We start from the raw sequence: 19820 nt of genomic DNA on the forward strand, positions 1-19820 counted from the left end.
TGGTCTACATTAGTTTTGCCACAATCACGAATGTGTTCCTGTATCCTGGTGCCCAATTTCCTGCTGGTGCAACCAATATAGTCCAGGTCACAGGCAACACATCGTATACAGTAGATGACATTCATAGAATTACAATCCAACTGATCCCTAATTTCTAGACAAAAATCCGAGGCATTACTTTTAACTTCTCGTGTACTGATGACCCTCGTACAATTTTTGCATCTAGGTGTACCACATTTGGTGAAACCTCTCCTCACAGTATTTCCACATTGTTTCGTCGTTTCCATAGCTACATAGCTGGGGGAAAGAACATCCCCCAACGTTCGACATTTTCTTTCCACGAATTGTATCCCGTCCTTTAACAACTGATTAGTGACGGGATCCAATTCTAGGATTGGTAAGTTCTTCTTTACCAAATTCTTTATTTTATTGTATTGGGGACTGAAAGCTGTACTGAAAACCAGTTTGTTTTTCCTATCAGAATCCAGACCACAAACGGACTGTTCCCTATCCAACAGCAGCTCATCCCTAATCCTAGATTCCACCCTGGCTTTTGCTCTTTGTAACGTCCACTCAGGATAGCTGCGTTCCCTGAATCTCTCTAGAGTGTAATTGCTTAGATGTTCAAAATCCACACCTTTACTGCACGCCCTCTTAGTACGTATTAATTCACCTACTGGTATACCCTTTAAAGTATGCAACGGATGACAACTATTTCCCCTGAGAATGCTATTACCCGCACATGGTTTTCTAAAGAGTGAAGTGTGAACTTTCCCCTCTTCTATACTGCCTGTCAGAGTAATATCAAGGAAATCAATGGTTAACTTATTGTGGGAAAACGTAAAAACAAGTCCGTGTTCATTGCTATTTAAATAATGAATGAACTCTGGTATGGGCGCTACACTTCCGACCCACACAATTAGTAGGTCATCAATGTAGCGCCCATACCAGAGGAGGGAAGACACAAACGGGTTGGTATCTGAAAAAATAAATTTTTCTTCCCAATGCGCAAGAAAAAGGTTCGCCAGAGAAGGTGAAAACGGGGCACCTATGGGTGCCCCGCAAATTTGTAGATAAAAGGACTCCCCGAACAAAAAATAGTTGTGTTTTAGTAAATAAGATGTAACAGAAATCACATACTCACATACTGAAGGAGTTAAAGTACTATACCGATACAAATGATGTGCAAGGGAATCAAGTGCTTTGGAATGAGGTATGCTTGGGTATAAAGAACAGATGTCACTAGTTATCCAACTATAGTTCTCACACCATTTGAAATCTTTAAAGCATTTAAGGACCTCCCGACTATCCTTAATATAACCAGCGGTCCTTTCGACCAACGGCTGTAGAATCGAATCCAGCCAGCTACTGATCCTTTCATTTAACGAACCATTGCTGGATATAATGGGTCGGAGAGGTGGAGGAAAAACATCCTTATGGATTTTAGGGAGTCCATATAAAATAGGGACTCGTGGTGTTAAATTCAACATATATTCACCCTCCACCTCTCCAAACACCCCCAAAGCGACACCTTCTTCAATTAAATTTTTCAAAATATTACTGAAATCTTGTGTAGGATTGTAACTGAGTTTTTTATAGGTTTTAACATCATCCAGTATACGCTGACAACTTTCTAGATAGTCCTCTCTTTTCAGGATAACCGTCTTTCCCCCCTTGTCTGATTTTTTAATGACGATACTTTTATTCATTCTGAGTTCTTTTACAGCCCTAGTTTCCGACTTCGTTAGATTAGATCGTTTTTTATAGTTTCTACTATTAACCTTGCTATCCAAAGCTTTAAGATCTTCCTCCATTTTATTTTGTAGTAATTGAAACGTCTTTTTTACAGATTGAACGTGTAAATAAAATGTTTTTCGCCTCTAAAAACTGCCTGACCAATAACTGCATTGTGAACCCTGGAAAAAGAATATTTGCTTTTCAGTTCTTTTTGTGGATTCTTAAACTTACAATGACTTCAGCCTACAAACTAATAATATACTTATTTCTGCCGTATTGCTACAGGTCTAGGTATGAGGAGATCTCAGGGTCTTTCCTCAGCAGCCTGTGTAGGTGTGGAGCGACATGCTCTGATGCAGCAGCTCTAACATGTTTTATAACTACGGTAATGAGCATGTGAGAAAGCTCAAATATGACAGACAATTGCTTCCTTTCTTAATATGTCCTTGAAGGGTGGAAATGACCAACAAATGAAGAGAAAAATATTTCATTTAGCTGTGAAGTGAATCAAATCATCTTTAAGTTTTAGGAATGTATGGTCAGATTACTCAGAAATGTCTGTCTCTGACCCATGCTAGGACCTTGTGGTCACAAGGCAACCAGCATGAAAGTGGTCATGTGCTGGGTGAGCTACACTCATATAAAAGGATTAGGGCGGGCAGGGAAACTCTCTTCACTGCATCAAAGGGATTATTAAGTAATGGAGCATAAAACAAACCAAAAGCTTTAATATTTAGGAAATCTGCTTGCTGGAAACAATCGGGTTGAAAATATAGCAGGTATTGTTATTGACTGCAGGTATTTGCTCTACTATTTGTGTTACATGTCCTGTTCCTTTATTATACTGTATGCAATAAGCTGCTTTTTACCATTTGTTTGTTAGCAGAAAATAATGAGCTGGAAATGAGCAGGTGCTTGAGATTTGGCGAATATTTCTAGGCGCATTTTTCTATTGGATTTGGACCATGCAGCCATTTGTCATTTAAGAACAATGTATATAACTCTGTGGAAGTCATTTGTGGTGTATTTTGTCATATCTTTGTTGTGATATTCAAAGTTGTGCCATTTTCTAAAAACCATTGTAGTTTTGCTGTCACTGTAGCAAAAAGGAACAAACTGTAACAAAAATGACTAACGTACATCCACTCTGAAAATCCTAATACTGAGCTTAACCAGAACAAAGCAGGAATCAGAAACTTAGTGCCGCACCCATTGCCTGTCACTGGCAAGTCTCATAAGACTAAATGCTTTGTACTAAGGTGTCAGAACTTGCTTGGGTGTTTAAAAAACAATTTCTAATTTTGAGTGTGAACCAGTTGCTTTATAGATGAAAGAACATTACTAAATGACTGTGTCCCTTAGTCTTAAGTAAGTGAATTGGAGCTTTTAATCTAATGCTGTTTAGTGTGTAGAGCATTCTCTGTCATCAGTCTCCTATATCTTATTCCCACAGACCATACAGTAAGCAGGCACAGCACATTTCACTTCCAATTAATTTGGCCAAGGGTCTACCAGATCTTTGACCTATGTCTGAGCAAGTTACATGTTACACTCATCATTCTATTTGCTAATCTTCCTATTATGTAGGCTTCACTGAAGGCGGAGTCTAGCATCAAAGCTGGGAGGTCCTGTTTTTACGCATTATGAGGCTGCATTTTCACCGTATTTTATTATAGGCTTTAAATCTTATGACTTTGACCACACCAACTTTGTTCTACTTGTATTTGCTCATCTTTCAGCTGTGACTGTCTTGAACGCAACTATGCTGTGCTATAGATCTTGGAGTTCCTGCTTGGTGGCATTGGTGTTCAGTCTTCTTCATGACCAGATATCTGCACAATTTCCTCGTCAATGTGCCACTCCAGAGGCATTACTCAGTGGCGAATGCTGCCCAGGTGTATTCCCTGAATTGTCTCCAGATGCCACTGACCAGTGCGGCTTTACTGTAGGTCGCGGTCTGTGTGGGCCTGTTAGTGTGGACTCCAGGCCTCATGGACCTCAGTATCAGCTTGATGGGACAGATGACCGAGAACAATGGCCTATTCGGTTTTTTAATAGGTCATGTATATGTAATGGACGATTCTATGGTTACAACTGTGGCAGTTGTAGACCTGGATGGACAGGGGATAACTGTGACCAACCACTTGTAGTAGGTAAGTGAAAAATGCCAAATTATTTATGTTACAAAGCACTGACTTTTATATTTTGTACTTCACATGGGCGCATATATTTTGTACTCCACACATGGGTGATTTATGTAAAATGTTTTGTGCAGCATTACATACATCTACATACATTTCCTTTCGTTTTTTAATGCTGAATAAACTGGTATATCACTGAAATCACTAAAATAATGTGGAATAGTAATGATTATGCTGTTATTGTATACTTCATATTGACATAGGCATGCAGTATTATGTTTAATGGAAATCTTTTATGTAAAGTATAAGAAAATGCAGACAATTGATCTGTACTTTCCTGATGGTAGTTCAATGCACTTCCTTCATATACAAAGAGAAATCCTGAGGGTTCCTAGCTAGTATATTAAAACAAGTCTAATATAAAGTGACATGAAAAATAAGTCACGTACAAGTGTAACTTTTTTCTCTTCATTAAAGTCTGTGCATTAATAAAACATTACTTGCTCTGTTATTGTAGTGAGAAGAAATGTCTTGGACTTGCGTGCTGAAGAAAAACAACGTTTTATTAATGCACTTGATCTTGCAAAGAACACAGTGCACCCAGACTATGTCATTGCGACACGCCATTACAATGAACTCATTGACCAGGAAGGGAATACTACTAACTTTCAAAATATTTCAATCTATGATTTCTTTGTTTGGACCCATTACTACAGTGTTAGCAAAACCTTTCTTGGTCCAGGCCAAGGGAGTGTCGGAGGTATAGATTTCTCTCATGAGGGTCCAGCTTTCCTTACCTGGCACAGATACCATTTGATGCAACTGGAAAGGGACATACAGGTATGATTCTGCATTTAACCCTTACTGTATACCATCTACTGCCTTTTCAGTTAATTTGAGATGTGTACTATAGCCCTAGCCTGGCTTTCCATATCTGTCACTTTAGAGGATTTTAAACCATTTAAAGTGCAGATTGGAGGGGGGGTAACTTGTGTTAATGTGTCACAAAACTACATTGAATAATATACTGTAGACCAGGGGTAGACCCAGACAACTGAGGGACCCTGTGCAATGACAGTCACGGAGCCCTTGTTTTTCAGTATCTTGGCAACAAGCACCCCACTTATATCTATAATCTGTTACTCATTGTTAACCATGGAGTCCATTAGCTCAGGAAATTACCCACAATCTAAAGTTAGCTATACACACAAGATTTAGCAGACCACTGGCAGATCTAGTTAAATTTGATGAAATCTGCAAAGAATCTATTTTGGCCATACACATAAAATGAACACAAGATATTTTTAAAATAAGCTTGATCTGCCTTAAGATATCTTATGTGTAATAGCCAGCTTTACAAACCATAGAAAGCAACCTTTAAGTAGACAGGCCCCTGTGCAGTTGCTCAAAAGCAAGTCTACCCCTATGCCAAAACCAGAAGTGGATTCATCAGGAAGGAGATTTATACATTCTTTTATATTTTAAGTGTTTTTTTTTTTGTTTTGTTTTTTTGTTTTTTTTTTAAAATCTACTACTGACTTTGTCTCTAATGCAATAAATAGAAGATAAACACTCTAACCTCCTTAATAAACATCTTAATAGAAGATGGTCCTCTAGGATAGGTGGCATTTCCTGTCTTCAGAGATGAAGAAAAACGTTAGTTGACAAGAATTATAAATGGTACTGTAGAGTAGCGGTGTAAGTTAGTATGGAGTGTATTACATGCTCTAAATTGCACCACCTTGTATCAACAATATATGGTATTACAGTTTGGAAGTTTCACGGAATTTAACTTTGAGAAATGGAACCCTCATGTCCTCAAAGAAATTTAGTACAAAGTATTAATTGTCTGACTTTGTGAGAGATAAAAATTGTTTCAAGTGGTACACTGCATCAATCATTAAAGGGGTTGTCCAACTGCTCCTTCTTGATGACTTACAACCCTGTTATGCCGGTGTATGTCTTTCATTCCTAAGTGTACTATAACCTTGTATAACCAATCTTTGTCTTATTTTTAGAACCTTTTGCAGGATCCTTCTTTTGCACTTCCTTACTGGAATTTTGCTATCGGTGGAAATGAATGTGACATTTGTACAGATGACCTTGTGGGTGCAAGAAGCAATTTTGATCAGAATCTCTTAAGTCCCAACTCTGTTTTCTCTCGTTGGCAAGTTGTGTGTGAATTTGTGGAGGATTATGAAAGCTTAGGGACTATCTGTAACAGTAAGTATTTGTGAGAGAAGGTAAACAGAGTTAAGTAACACTAAACTAAGTCACCTATAAATGGACAAAGCAGAATCCACACAAATATTGCTTTAAAAAAGCATTATAAACCGGATTAAAGAGAATAAAACTTCCATTTTGAATAAACTCTGCAAGAAGGAAATCAGAAAAAAATATAATGGGCATCTCTTACTAATGTCAATAATGTGCACACGTTTTAGTCAGGTATCGAAAATGCTGTCACATATTGATCCCTTATGCGCTTTCTCTGCAATGGTATGCCCTTTATTACCTCTGAGTTGCTGTGTGTGTGTTTATACATTTTACAGTATATATTGTCTATACAGTGCTGTGCAAATGTACTTAGAAGATGTGGAAAGAAAAATTTGATTTGGGGTATAACAGTCCGTGGAGTCTCATCTTCCTCTTAGTTGGTGGCCGCTATATGGGGAGGTGGGGTGGGGTGGGTGGTTTGGGGTGTAACAGTCCGTGGGGTCTCATCTTCCCCTTGTTTGGTGACAGCTGGACACGTATTGGGCAGCGATCTCCACAGTGGCCTCTTCTTCTCCCTGTAGGATGTAGAGTTTCCTCTTCTCGTCTGCAGATATGAAGTCTGGGATGTGGGCAGAGAGTCTTTGGTAGTAGACAGCCCTCACAGCTGAGTATTTGGTGCAGCGTAGCAGGAAGTGGGTCTCATCTTCTAGGGCCCCCTGGTCACAGTGCTGGCACAGTCTGTTCTCCCGTGGCTTGTACGTCTGCTTGTATCGCCCTGTCTCCATCTCCAGGTTGTGGGCGCTCAGTCTATACTGGCTCAGGGTCTGTCTGTGTTTGGGGTGGCGTATCCTCTCCAGGTAGGTGGCCATGGTGTAGTCTCTTTGCAATGACTGGTACACAGTGTGTTTCTTGGAGTTATTTATTGCGCTTCTCCATTCCTCGATGTACCGCTCTTTGTCTCTCTCAATTACTCCTTTTATTTGAGCCTTGTTCAGGGTATGTTGGGGGTTTTGGCTTGGCAGATGGCTGATGCTTGCTTGGGGGGTGTATAAGTTTTTCTCTTCAGGTTCCAATCATTATACTCTGAGGTCTGAAAAGTACCCCAGAGTATAACAGTTTGTGTTTTGGCAATATTGCATGAACAATGTTGGGGCCACCATGGGACATGATACTGTGTTCATGGGACATAATATTGTGTGCAGGGGCCGCTATGGGACATTATAGTGTGTAAATGGGGTGTTATACTGTGAGGAGGGTCTGAGTCCAAAGATTGCTAGAGGGCCCAGTTTTTGCTAGTTACGTCCTTGCGTTGCACTGAGTATATTATTGGTCAATACCCTATATCAAGAGTGGAAATCTACTGACATCACTGTATTTCTCTAAGAGTTAAATACCCATTATGTGAATCCAATTAATAAGTAACACCTATAACCTGTCCACATAACATTGAACTATCTGGATACATTATAGCACTTACTGGAGACTGAATTTTGCTATATTGGTATATTAAATGTATTTTACTACCTTATTAGATACGGTAGGTAACTCAATCAGGAGAAATCCTGCTGGGAACATTGCTCGTCCAATGGTGCAGAGGCTTCCTGAGCCAGAAGATGTACTTCTCTGCTTGGAAGTCAGTTTGTTTGATACACCACCATTCTTCTCAAACTCTACGGAAAGCTTTCGAAATACCATTGAAGGTAATAAAAGCAAATAAAAGGGGTTTTCTGCGCAAAAAGTCTTTTTTTTTTTTAAGATTTATTAGTGCTATTAATGGGTTAAAAGTACACCCATATACTTTTAGCAGTGTTTTGAGTTATTTCTAGGTGTCTGTAGGAGCTTCTGGTATCTTCTGTATTTGTTTACATGGTGTAAAACTACTTCCCTGTCACTGCTCCCCCCCCCCCTCTCACTCTGTGTTCCTAGCTAAATTACATTAAGCCATCCCCCAACTACTACACCCCCCTCCCTCCCTGTCTCCTAAATAACCTACACTAAACTATCCTGCCCACTGCTAGCCTTTCTCAAGTAACTAACTAAGCCCACCCCTCCTTCCCCCCACACACACCATCACATCATACTTACCTAGCGTCCGACCTGGGAGATGGCTCCTCCTTTCCACTTCACTGTGCACAGGCTGGAAGTACCTTCGATGCTACGCAGTAGAGATGGATTGTCATCTCTACTGGACGTTTTGCAGTTACCTCCAGACTGCACAGGCTCTTCAAGAGAGGAAGAGAGGAGGAGCCGTCCTGGACACAGGGAGACGCGTAAGTATTGATGGGATTGGGGAGAGGGGGATTAGAGTACTAGTGACGGTCTGTTTTGGAAGCTGTGAAATGGAACATCACCGGATTATCAGAAAGTGTGACTGCACCAGAGATATGGGTAATTATACATATTAATTTTATCAACATATTTTATTACATATTAAAATTATTAACATATTTTATTACATATTAAAATTTAATAGAAGTAAATTAGAAGTTAGGCAGGAGGAGGGGTTTTTTTTAGGGGTTAATTTCGTAGTTTATCCCGGACAATCCCTTTAACCTTGTTTTTATTTATTATTTGCCTTTCATAGGTTATAGTGAACCTAATGGACAGTATAATCCCACAGTAAGAAGTCTTCATAATCTAGCTCATCTGTTCCTAAATGGCACAGGGGGGCAAACTCACTTGTCTCCAAATGATCCCATCTTCCTTCTTCTTCATACTTTTACTGATGCAGTTTTTGATGAATGGTTGAGAAGGAATAATATAGGTAAGATCTTCCTCCCTAATGAACTGTGATTAACCAAAATCTCTCTACCGTCCACTTAAGGATTACAACTGTAATCTGACAAATGGCAATTGAAATATGGTTGTAAAATGCAATATGGTAATGGACCACTATTTTTTTTTTTTTGGTGAGACATATAAGGGCTTAATGTTTGCAGGACAAATTGTACTTTCTAACAGTACCATTTAATATACTGTACTGGAATGGTAGAAAAAAAATTACGAGTGGAATTGGAAAAGATCTGCTTTTGTGCAACTTTTTATGGTTTTTTACGGCGTTCACTGTAAAACCATAATGATATGTCACCTGTATTCTATGGGTTGTTATGAGTCTGAGAAAACCACATTTTTTTTAGTTTTATTCACTTTTTAACCCTAACCCCCCCCCCCCCACCACCACCAAAAACCCGCCTTTCCCCTACTCACACACACATACTACATCATTCACTGTATGGGGAAAAATATATTCTTGTAAATTTGTACATCAGTCGTTTTCAAAAACAGGGATGCCAGCCAGCAGCCTGTAATACAAGTAAATGCAGGACACGTTTGAGTCTCTTCAATAGGCTCCCAACTGTCATGGCAATGGATCGCCGGCCCCAGATTTCGTTCCAGAGGCCATCAATGCTCCCCAAAATGGCAGCACCCATTCAGGCACTGATTGAGGCATTAGTGCCTGGTCTCTACTGTATAATACAGTGGATGTTGGGAATGGTTTAAAGGGAGTTTGCCATTAGAACTCATTAACCAAGCATAGGTATAGGTTAATGGTATGTTTTTATCTTGTGAATCAGTGCTTTTTTTTTTTTACGGAGACATTGCCATTCTTGTCAGTATGAAAATGAGCTCTTTGGAGCAAAGGCAATGCTATTGATTTAACAGTGTGGATTCTGTTCAGGATGCATATAAGGATTTCTGAGGCAATGACTATGGCAGCACCAATATCAGAAGACAGATTTGAAGAGTGGTTGTGCTGCTCCACAATCTTCTGGTATTGCATTATATGCAGCCATGGTCACTGTCGTGGAAACTGTCAGACACATAAACAGCCAGAACAGAATCCAGGACATTAAGCTCCTCCTGTCCCAAAATCCACAGCTAGGTATTAGGGAAAGTACCCTGACGTGTGTGTATGTGTGGTGTTTTTTTCAGTTTTGTTTTTTTACTTATTGCCTGATCTGTTCTTTAAGTTTGAGCTCACTATTGCCCATGGCTTAATGTGTTTTTTCCTATACTTTTCTAGATTTTAATCAGTATCCTCTGGAAAATGCACCAATTGGTCATAACAGGCAATACAACATGGTTCCATTCTGGCCACCGGTGACAAATAATGAAATGTTTGTCTATGCTCCAGATAACCTTGGATATTCATATGATGTCCAGTGGCCTAGTAAGTAGTCAAACTGACATGCTTTATTCCAGTCTGACTTGTTTTATTAGAGTTATACAGCATACAGCTTTAAATGGTAACTCTACAACCTACAGAGAAATGTATGATATAATGTACCTTTCTGGCCTCAATCTTGAGTATACCTTATAAATACTGATGCAATACTGACCATGTGAAAATGACTTTTAGGCAAAGGTCCCACATAACAAAACTCAGCTAAAAAACGCAGAATAAACGCATCTGGGTTTGTACTTTTTTTTTTTGCTGCACTTTTAGGCTAAGGCCCCACAGGCCGTATCCGCAGCACTAAAGCCTCTGCTGGAAGAACCGCTGCATGAATGCATTGCGATTCTTTCCGCAGCGCTTTTAAGAGAAAGTTCACAGAGTTTTCCTCTACGGACTTTCTCTTAACATTATATCTACAGGAAAGCCGCAGGCATTTCCGTAGATATACACTCACCGGCCACTTTATTAGGTACACCATGCTAGTAACGGGTTGGACCCCCTTTTGCCTTCAGAACTGCCTCAATTCTTCGTGGCATAGATTCAACAAGGTGCTGGAAGCATTCCTCAGAGATTTTGGTCCATATTGACATGATGGCATCACACAGTTGCCGCAGATTTGTCGGCTGCACATCCATGATGCGAATCTCCCGTTCCACCACATCCCAAAGATGCTCTATTGGATTGAGATCTGGTGACTGTGGAGGCCATTGGAGTACCGTGAACTCATTGTCATGTTCAAGAAACCAGTCTGAGATGATTCCAGCTTTATGACATGGCGCATTATCCTGCTGAAAGTAGCCATCAGATGTTGGGTACATTGTGGTCATAAAGGGATGGACATGGTCAGCAACAATACTCAGGTAGGCTTTGGCGTTGCAACGATGCTCAATTGGTACCAAGGGGCCCAAAGAGTGCCAAGAAAATATTCCCCACACCATGACACCACCACCACCAGCAGCCTGAACCGTTGATACAAGGCAGGATGGATCCATGCTTTCATGTTGTTGACGCCAAATTCTGACCCTACCATCCGAATGTCGCAGCAGAAATCGAGACTCATCAGACCAGGCAACGTTTTTCCAATCTTCAATTGTCCAATTTCGATGAGCTTGTGCAAATTGTAGCCTCAGTTTCCTGTTCTTAGCTGAAAGGAGTGGCACTCGGTGTGGTCTTCTGCTGCTGTAGCCCATCTGCCTCAAAGTTCGACGTACTGTGCGTTCAGAGATGCTCTTCTGGCTACCTTGGTTGTAATGGGTGGCTATTTGAGTCACTGTTGCCTTTCTATCAGCTCGAACCAGTCTGGCCATTCTCCTCTGACCTCTGGCATCAACAACGCATTTCCGCCCACAGAACTGCCGCTCACTGGATGTTTTTTCTTTTTCGGACCATTTTCTGTAAACCCTAGAGATGGTTGTGCGTGAAAATCCCAGTAGATCAGCAGTTTCTGAAATACTCAGACCAGCCCTTCTGGCACCAACACCCATGCCACGTTCAAAGGCACTCAAATCACCTTTCTTCCCCATACTGATGCTCGGTTTGAACTGCAGGAGATTGTCTTGACCATGTCTACATGCCTAAATGCACTGAGTTGCCGCCATGTGATTGGCTGATTAGAAATTAAGTGTTAACGAGCAGTTGGACAGGTGTACCTAATAAAGTGGCCGGTGAGTGTAATTGACATGCTACGATTTGCAAAGCCACAACAGCTTTGCAAATCGCAGCGTGTCCGCGCTGCAATCTTTTCCACAAAGTGGGCATGGGATTCGCATGAATCCCATCCATTTTGCCTGCACTATACAACACCGCGATTTTTCCTGCAGCGTCACCACTGCGGGCAAATCGTGGCGTTTCCAGTCTGTGGGGCCCCTGTCTTATTGTGTTTTTTGCTGAGATTTTCTACTCTTAAGCTAAGGCGCCACGTTGCGGAAAAGCAGCTTTTTTGTTGCAGATTTTGTTGTGGTTTTTTGAGCCAAAGCCAGGAGTTGATTGAGCAGAGGGGAAAAGTATAAGCACTTTCTTCATATTTCCCATTCCTTTTGTAAGCGTGGGGCCTTAGCTTTAGGGTGCATTCACACAGAGTTTTGTGGCGCTGTTTTTGCCACAAAACTCATGTAAGGGTGCATTCACACTGAGTAAACGCTAGCTTATTTTGTAGAGTAAAATTACACTTGTAAATTTTGCTATCCCATTGACTTCAATGACATTTTACAGGCGTATTTTTACAGGCGTATTTTTTACAGGCGTATTTTTTACAGGCGTATTTTTACACTTGTAAAAAAATATCATTGAAGTCAATGGGATAGCAAAATTTACAAGTGTAATTTTACTCTACAAAATAAGCTAGCGTTTACTCAGTGTGAATGCACCCTAAAGAATCAGAGCTGCAAAACGGAAACCCTTTGAGTTCAATGGGTTCCATTTTACACACGCTACATATTGAAATCAATGGGAGGCTTTTTTACCCATTGATTTCAATGTGTTACACGTGTAAAACGGAACTCATTGAACTCAAGGGGATTCTGTTTTGCAGTGCTGATTCTTTACATGAGTTTTGTGGCAAAAACAGCACCACAAAATTCCGTGTGAATGCACCCTTATTATACCAATAGGGAAAATGTCAGCATTTCCGCAGATATAATTGACATGCTGCGATTTCCAAAAAACATAACATTTATGAAAATGCAGCTTTTCCACAGTGGATTTTTTTTTTTTTTGCATTTTTCTTTTTTTTTTTCTTCAGCAGCGGGAAATATTCTCTGTTTTCGCATTGTGGGGCTTTTGCCTGGCTACGGAAACACAGCATTTTTGGCTGCTATAGTAATGCAGCAGAAGAAAAAAGCTGCATTTTACATGTTACTTTTAGCTGCAAAATTGCAGGGGAATTAAAATCCAGTAAAAACTTATTGAAAAATTTTGCAGAAAAAAATAACATGCTTTTTTTTTCCACAGATTTTTTTGAGTTTTGCTACGTGGGGCCTTAGAAAGTTTTAAATTGGGTCATCCCAATAATACCTCTACAATGATGAATGAATACAAGGAAGAGGGGTTTTAAGTAGTTACTAGAACAGCGTTACTACAGTCTTATCCTTGGTTCACATCTGCGTTTGGTAGTCCGTTTGGGGAGTCCGTATGGGGACCCTCCAAACGGACTACCGAATGCACTGGCAAGCGGTGTGCAGTGAAAGCACATGGACCCCATAGTCTATAATGGGGTCTGTGTGCTTTCCACGCGCTGCCCGCACGAATCATGCAGACATGAAAGTAGATCATTATAGTCTATGGGGTCCGTGTGCTTTCACTGCACACACCGCTTGCCAATGCTTTTGATATTCCATTCGGGGAAGTCCCCATGCGGACTCCCCCGAACGGTTTATCAATGCAGAAGTGAATGAGACCTTACTCTAGAAGTATGTTTTAGGCAGGGCCCCATGTGGCAGAAACACTATGGAAAAATACATGAATCCCATCCCCACTGTGGGTAAAAATATGTGCAGCGAACATGCTGTGACTTTCAAAACCGTTACAGAGAGCTCACTGAATTCAGTCAGGAATCTGTGGATTTTTTTTTTTTATGCGTAGGTTCCCTTGAGGACTAACTGGAGGAACCAATAGCAAGGCCCTGCAATTAGCAAAATCCTTTAGGATACAAATGCCATTCATTACAAATAATATTTCCTTTATTGCAATAAATGAAAATGTTAACTTGGTAAACTGTTTTAACTGTTTCTATTACCTCTTTAGATCGTGCATTGGGCAGTACTGAGTTCATCACCATAGCGGTTATAGCGGCTTTGGTTCTTGTGGCTATAATTTTTGCGGGTGCCACATGTGCTGTTCAGCGAAGGAACAGAAAGAGTGAGATACTTCAGCCACTTCTTGGTGAATCCTTTCCACGTTATGCTGAAGATAAGGAAAATACGCAATCTGTATGAAATACAGTATCTAAAATTTTTGCCAGCTTTTAAGTGCTTTGTAATTTTACTTGACTCGTGCCAAGCAGTAAAATGAAAATATGTAGGTTATATTGTATATGCAAAAGTCCCAAACTGTTGCTGACAATACTCCAACATGGAGCTGGCTTTACTTCAATGCCTATGGTGTGCTGCTATCAAATTCATTAAACCTTAACATGAAAGACCAGGTTTTTGTTAATCACTGCATGGACCCACTACTAGATGTAGAAGTTCCTTGAATGGATATTCATAAACCGTGATTGTCAAATACAAACTGACCATGAATAATAAGTCTATGTTCACATCTGTACATGAAAAAATCCTGCAAGGCTAACTTTTCTGTCCAGCAATGTCTTTTAGGCCAGGGCCCCACGGGATGTAAATGCCGCAATTTGCGGGAAAAATCACAACGTTTTACAGTGCAAACAAAGTGGATGGAATTCATGTGAATCCCATGCCCACTTTACAGGAAAAAAACGCAGTGTGGACACGCTGCGATTTGCAAAGCTGTTGCGGCTTTGCAAATCGCAGTATGTCAATTATATCTACGGAAACACCGCCGGCTTTCCCATAAATATAATTGTAACAGAAAGTTTATGGAGGAAAATTCCGCGAACTTTCTGTTGAAACCACTGCAGAAAGAACTGCAGTGCGTTCACACCTCAGTTCTTTCCGCAGTGCTTTAGCACTGCGATTACGGCCCGTGGGGCCTTAGCCTTAAAAGATAAAGTACAAAAAAGATGTTTTTTGGCGCTCAACATGCATAGTCCTTAGTCCTATTCGGGGTACACGATAAGCTTTCGGACCAAGAAAGCCAGGAAGTAGCAATAGACATGAAGAGAAATCGGCATCACTCCGAGGATGATGAAAAACTTTCTTTAATCCATATTAAGTGTTTAAAATACAAAGATCATACAGAAGAGATTAAAAACAAACAAAAAACATTAAACACTTAATATGGATTAAAGAAAGTTTTTCATCGTCCTCGGAGTGATGCCGATTTCTCTTCATGTCTATTAAAAGATAAAGGTTGATTTAAATGGAGAGCGCGCGTATGCCGTCACCCATTCAAGTCAATGGGATCTGTTTTACGTTTGAAGGCTCCCTAAGGCCTCATGTTGTGGAAACACTGCTGTTCTTGTTGCAGATTTTGCCGCATTTTTTTAAAGCCAAACCTAGTAGTGGCTACAGAAGGAATAGTAAATATCTAGGAGGCAAACTATACTTCTTACTTCTGCTCAATCCATACCCAGTTTTGGCTATAAAAAAAACTGCAGCAAAATCTGCAACAAAACAAACAGCTTTTCTGCAACATCAGGCCTTGGCCTAATGCAATATTATTAACATTGTCATCATTTATACCATTTTTTTTTTACTCTCAGATTCCTACAATCTGCTATACCACAGACTGAAATGCAGTAGTGTCAGTCTACAGTTAAATTCTAGAGCCCTGCCACAAGCTTAAAATTAACTCCTCATCTCAGAGTATGGGCACTACGGTACCAGTAGATTTCCAAAGAGTAAAATTCCAAATGAGCAGGTGCCATAAAGACCTAAAGTCCACTGTACTATTACAGTGGATGCCAGAAAGGGGTTAATAAATCAAATATTCATCTCTCAATGGTTTGTCTGATTTGTACACAACCATTTGTCCTCCAAATGCCTTCAGATGTTTGATTAATGGACATTAAAAACTGACACAGGGTTTGGACACTGGTGCAAAGCTGATGTGAAAAAGGAGACTCTGATAGAAATAGTTGTATACACGCACCCTTTTATTTATTCATTCTTTATACAAATTCACTGAAGTTTTATACAGTTCATTGTTGCCCAAATCATGTTTATGTGCCGCTTAGGTTATAGAATTTAGGGGAATATGTATAAGGAAAAAGTATGTTTTTGTACCGTGTACTGAAGTCACTCAAGGGATTATGTATGTAAACTTAGTAAGACCTTTCCAAAAATCCCAGTCCAAGGTTTGTATGTTGTAAACTAGTGACTCTTAGCCCAAAACAGGGACACATGTTTCTATACTTTTTCTGTGGATGCAATTCTTGGATAGGTCTCACAGATTCTAATACACAATTCTAACCAGAATACTGTTTTATGAATGCATCCCTATCGAGATACATAAGTAATAGAGATGAGCGAACAGTGTTCTATCGAACACATGTTCGATCGGATATCAGGGTGTTCGCCATGTTCGAATCGAATCGAACACCACGTGGTAAAGTGCGCCAAAATTCGATTCCCCTCCCACCTTCCCTGGCGCTTTGTTTGCACCAATAACAGCGCAGGGGAGGTGGGACAGGAACTACGACACTGGGGGCATTGAAAAAAATTGGAAAAAGTCATTGGCTGCCGAAATCAGGTGACCTCCATTTTAGACGAATAGTGGATTTCAAATCCGGGTCATATGAGAATGTGAACTTTGTGACTATGAGACAGGGATAGCTGTACAGGCAGGGATAGCTAGGGATAACCTTTATTTAGGGGGGAATGTTATTAAAAATAACTTTTTGGGGCTCTATCGGGTGTGTAATTGTGATTTTTGTGAGATAAACTTTTTCCCATAGGGATGCATTGGCCAGCGCTGATTGGCCGAATTCCGTACTCTGGCCAATCAGCGCTGGCCAATGCACTCTATTAGCTTGATGAAGCAGAGTGTGCACAAGGGTTCAAGCGCACCCTCGGCTCTGATGTAGCAGAGCTGAGGGTGCACAAGGGTTCAAGTGCACCCTCGGCTCTCCTACATCAGAGCCGAGGGTGCGCTTGAACCCTTGTGCAGCCTCGGCTCTGCTACATCAGAGCCGAGGGTGCGCTTGAACCCTTGTGCACACTCTGCTTCATCAAGCTAATAGAATGCATTGGCCAGCACTGATTGGCCAGAGTACGGAATTCGGCCAATCAGCGCTGGCCAATGCATTCTATTAGCCCGATGAAGTAGAGCTGAATGTGTGTGCTAAGCACACACATTCAGCACTGCTTCATCACGCCAATACAATGCATTAGCCAGTGCTGATTGGCCAGAGTACGGAATTCGGCCAATCAGCGCTGGCCAATGCATTCTATTAGCCCGATGAAGTAGAGCTGAATGTGTGTGCTAAGCACACACATTCAGCACTGCTTCATCACGCCAATACAATGCATTAGCCAGTGCTGATTGGCCAGAGTACGGAATTCGGCCAATCAGCGCTGGCTCTGCTGGAGGAGGCGGAGTCTAAGATCGCTCCACACCAGTCTCCATTCAGGTCCGACCTTAGACTCCGCCTCCTCCAGCAGAGCCAGCGCTGATTGGCCGAATTCCGTACTCTGGCCAATCAGCACTGGCTAATGCATTGTATTGGCATGATGAAGCAGTGCTGAATGTGTGTGCTAAGCACACACATTCAGCTCTACTTCATCGGGCTAATAGAATGCATTGGCCAATCAGCGCTGGCCAATGCATTCTATTAGCGTGAACTGAGTTTGCACAGGGGTTCTAGTGCACCCTCGGCTCCGCTACATCAGATTGCTACATCTGATGTAGCAGTGCCGAGTGTGCATCAGATGTGTAGTTGAGCAAAACTGACTCAGCACTGCTAAGTCTGCATTCGCATAGGAATGCATTGGCCAGCCTTCGGCCAATCAGCGCTGGCTCTGCCGGAGGAGGCGGAGTCTAAGGTCGGACCTGAATGGAGACTGGTGTGGAGCGATCTTAGACTCCGCCTCCTCCAGCAGAGCCAGCGCTGATTGGCCGAATTCCGTACTCTGGCCAATCAGCACTGGCTAATGCATTGTATTGGCGTGATGAAGCAGTGCTGAATGTGTGTGCTTAGCACACACATTCAGCTCTACTTCATCGGGCTAATAGAATGCATTGGCCAATCAGCGCTGGCCAATGCATTCTATTAGCGTGAACTGAGTTTGCACAGGGGTTCTAGTGCACCCTCGGCTCTGCTACATCAGATTGCTACATCTGATGTAGCAGTGCCGAGTGTGCATCAGATGTGTAGTTGAGCAAAACTGACTCAGCACTGCTAAGTCTGCATTCGCATAGGAATGCATTGGCCAGCCTTCGGCCAATCAGCGCTGGCTCTGCCGGAGGAGGCGGAGTCTAAGGTCGGACCTGAATGGAGACTGGTGTGGAGCGATCTTAGACTCCGCCTCCTCCAGCAGAGCCAGCGCTGATTGGTCGAGTTCCGTACTCTGGCCAATCAGCACTGGCCAATGCATTTCTATGGGGAAAAGTTAGCTTGCGAAAATCGCAAACTGACAGGGATTTCCATGAAATAAAGTGACTTTTATGCCCCCAGACATGCTTCCCCTGCTGTCCCAGTGTCATTCCAGGGTGTTGGTATCATTTCCTGGGGTGTCATAGTGGACTTGGTGACCCTCCAGACACGAATTTGGGTTTCCCCCTTAACGAGTTTATGTTCCCCATAGACTATAATGGGGTTCGAAACCCATTCGAACACTCGAACAGTGAGCGGCTGTTCGAATCGAATTTCGAACCTCGAACATTTTAGTGTTCGCTCATCTCTAATAAGTAACATGTGAAAACACAAAAATACAACACGACCACGACTGGTGTAATATGGCAATTATGCATTTATTAGACAACATATAAAGATGGTTGCTCACCTTATTGGGTTGTGAGTAGGTCACATCTACCTTGTAATGCAGAAACAAAGTCAGGAAGCTGGACCTGTGAGAGCTGCTGGATCACCACCGTCCAAGGACATCTGTATGGTAAGGCAAGACTGGTACCAAACAGTAGGAACAAAAGCATCTGCGTTTTCCTGAATTCTTAGGAAGGTTCTCTTTATTGTAGCTAATGCACAATGCATTTTGAAATGATAATGTTCCTTGCTCAAGTGTATATTTGGGAATGGACATAAACATACATGTACACACTGGCTTTTATAGCAAATGCCTTAGAACAAGGATCACCCACTGGGAGTGTCCCTGATTTTCACAAGGGATCCTTGAAGATCCAAGGTAACTTAAAATTGCTACCACAGAAATTCAACATATAAACTTACATAAAATGAATTATTTTCATAAAAGGTCTGCATTTGATTTGACGTGTGGTGTTTGCATTTGGAATATTTTGCTGTGAAGAAAACATGCAGTCAAAGGAGCTCTTTTTGCAGGTGAAACAAGCCATCCTTAAGCTGCGAAAATAGAAAAAACCCATCCAAGAAATTACTACAATATTAGGAGTAGCAGAATCTACAGTTTGGTACATTCAGAGAAATAATGGAATGGTGAACTCATCAGTGGAAAAAGACCTGGGCGCCCACGGAAGACTATAGTGGTGGATGTTTGCAGAATAATTTCCATGGTGAAGAAAAACCCCTTTACAACAGCCAACCAAGTGAACAACACTGTCCAGGCTGTAGGCTTATCAATATCCAAATCTACAATAAAGAGAAACCTGCATGAAAGTAAATACAGAGGGTTCACTGCACAGTGCAAACCACTCATAAGCCTCAAGAATAAAAAGGCTAGATTGGACTGTGCTAAAAAAAAACATGTAAAAAAGCGAGCACAGATCTGGAAGAACATTCTTTGGACAGATGAAACCAAGATCAACCTCTACCAGAATGATGG

General features: G+C 41.3%; 1 protein-coding gene across 2 annotated transcripts; it reads left to right on the forward strand.

Annotated features, from left to right (window-relative positions):
- The first annotated feature begins 2425 nt into the window (after nt 1-2425).
- TYRP1 (tyrosinase related protein 1) lies at nt 2426-14405 on the forward strand. Of its 2 annotated transcripts, none has more exons than XM_075279261.1 (8): nt 2426-2535; nt 3477-3890; nt 4396-4718; nt 5897-6101; nt 7628-7795; nt 8680-8859; nt 10120-10266; nt 14014-14405. In XM_075279261.1, exons 2-8 carry the CDS (start codon nt 3500-3502, stop codon nt 14202-14204), a joined length of 1605 nt encoding a protein of 534 aa, XP_075135362.1. In that variant the 5' UTR covers nt 2426-2535; nt 3477-3499; the 3' UTR covers nt 14205-14405. The 2 variants fall into 2 exon arrangements, with proteins under 2 accessions (XP_075135362.1, XP_075135353.1); XM_075279252.1 differs by having other exon boundaries at nt 2426-2516.
- Nucleotides 14406-19820: the final 5415 nt, after the last annotated feature.

The sequence above is a fragment of the Leptodactylus fuscus genome, chromosome 1 (genome assembly GCF_031893055.1).
Source record: "Leptodactylus fuscus isolate aLepFus1 chromosome 1, aLepFus1.hap2, whole genome shotgun sequence".
Lineage (NCBI taxonomy): Eukaryota > Metazoa > Chordata > Amphibia > Anura > Leptodactylidae > Leptodactylus > Leptodactylus fuscus.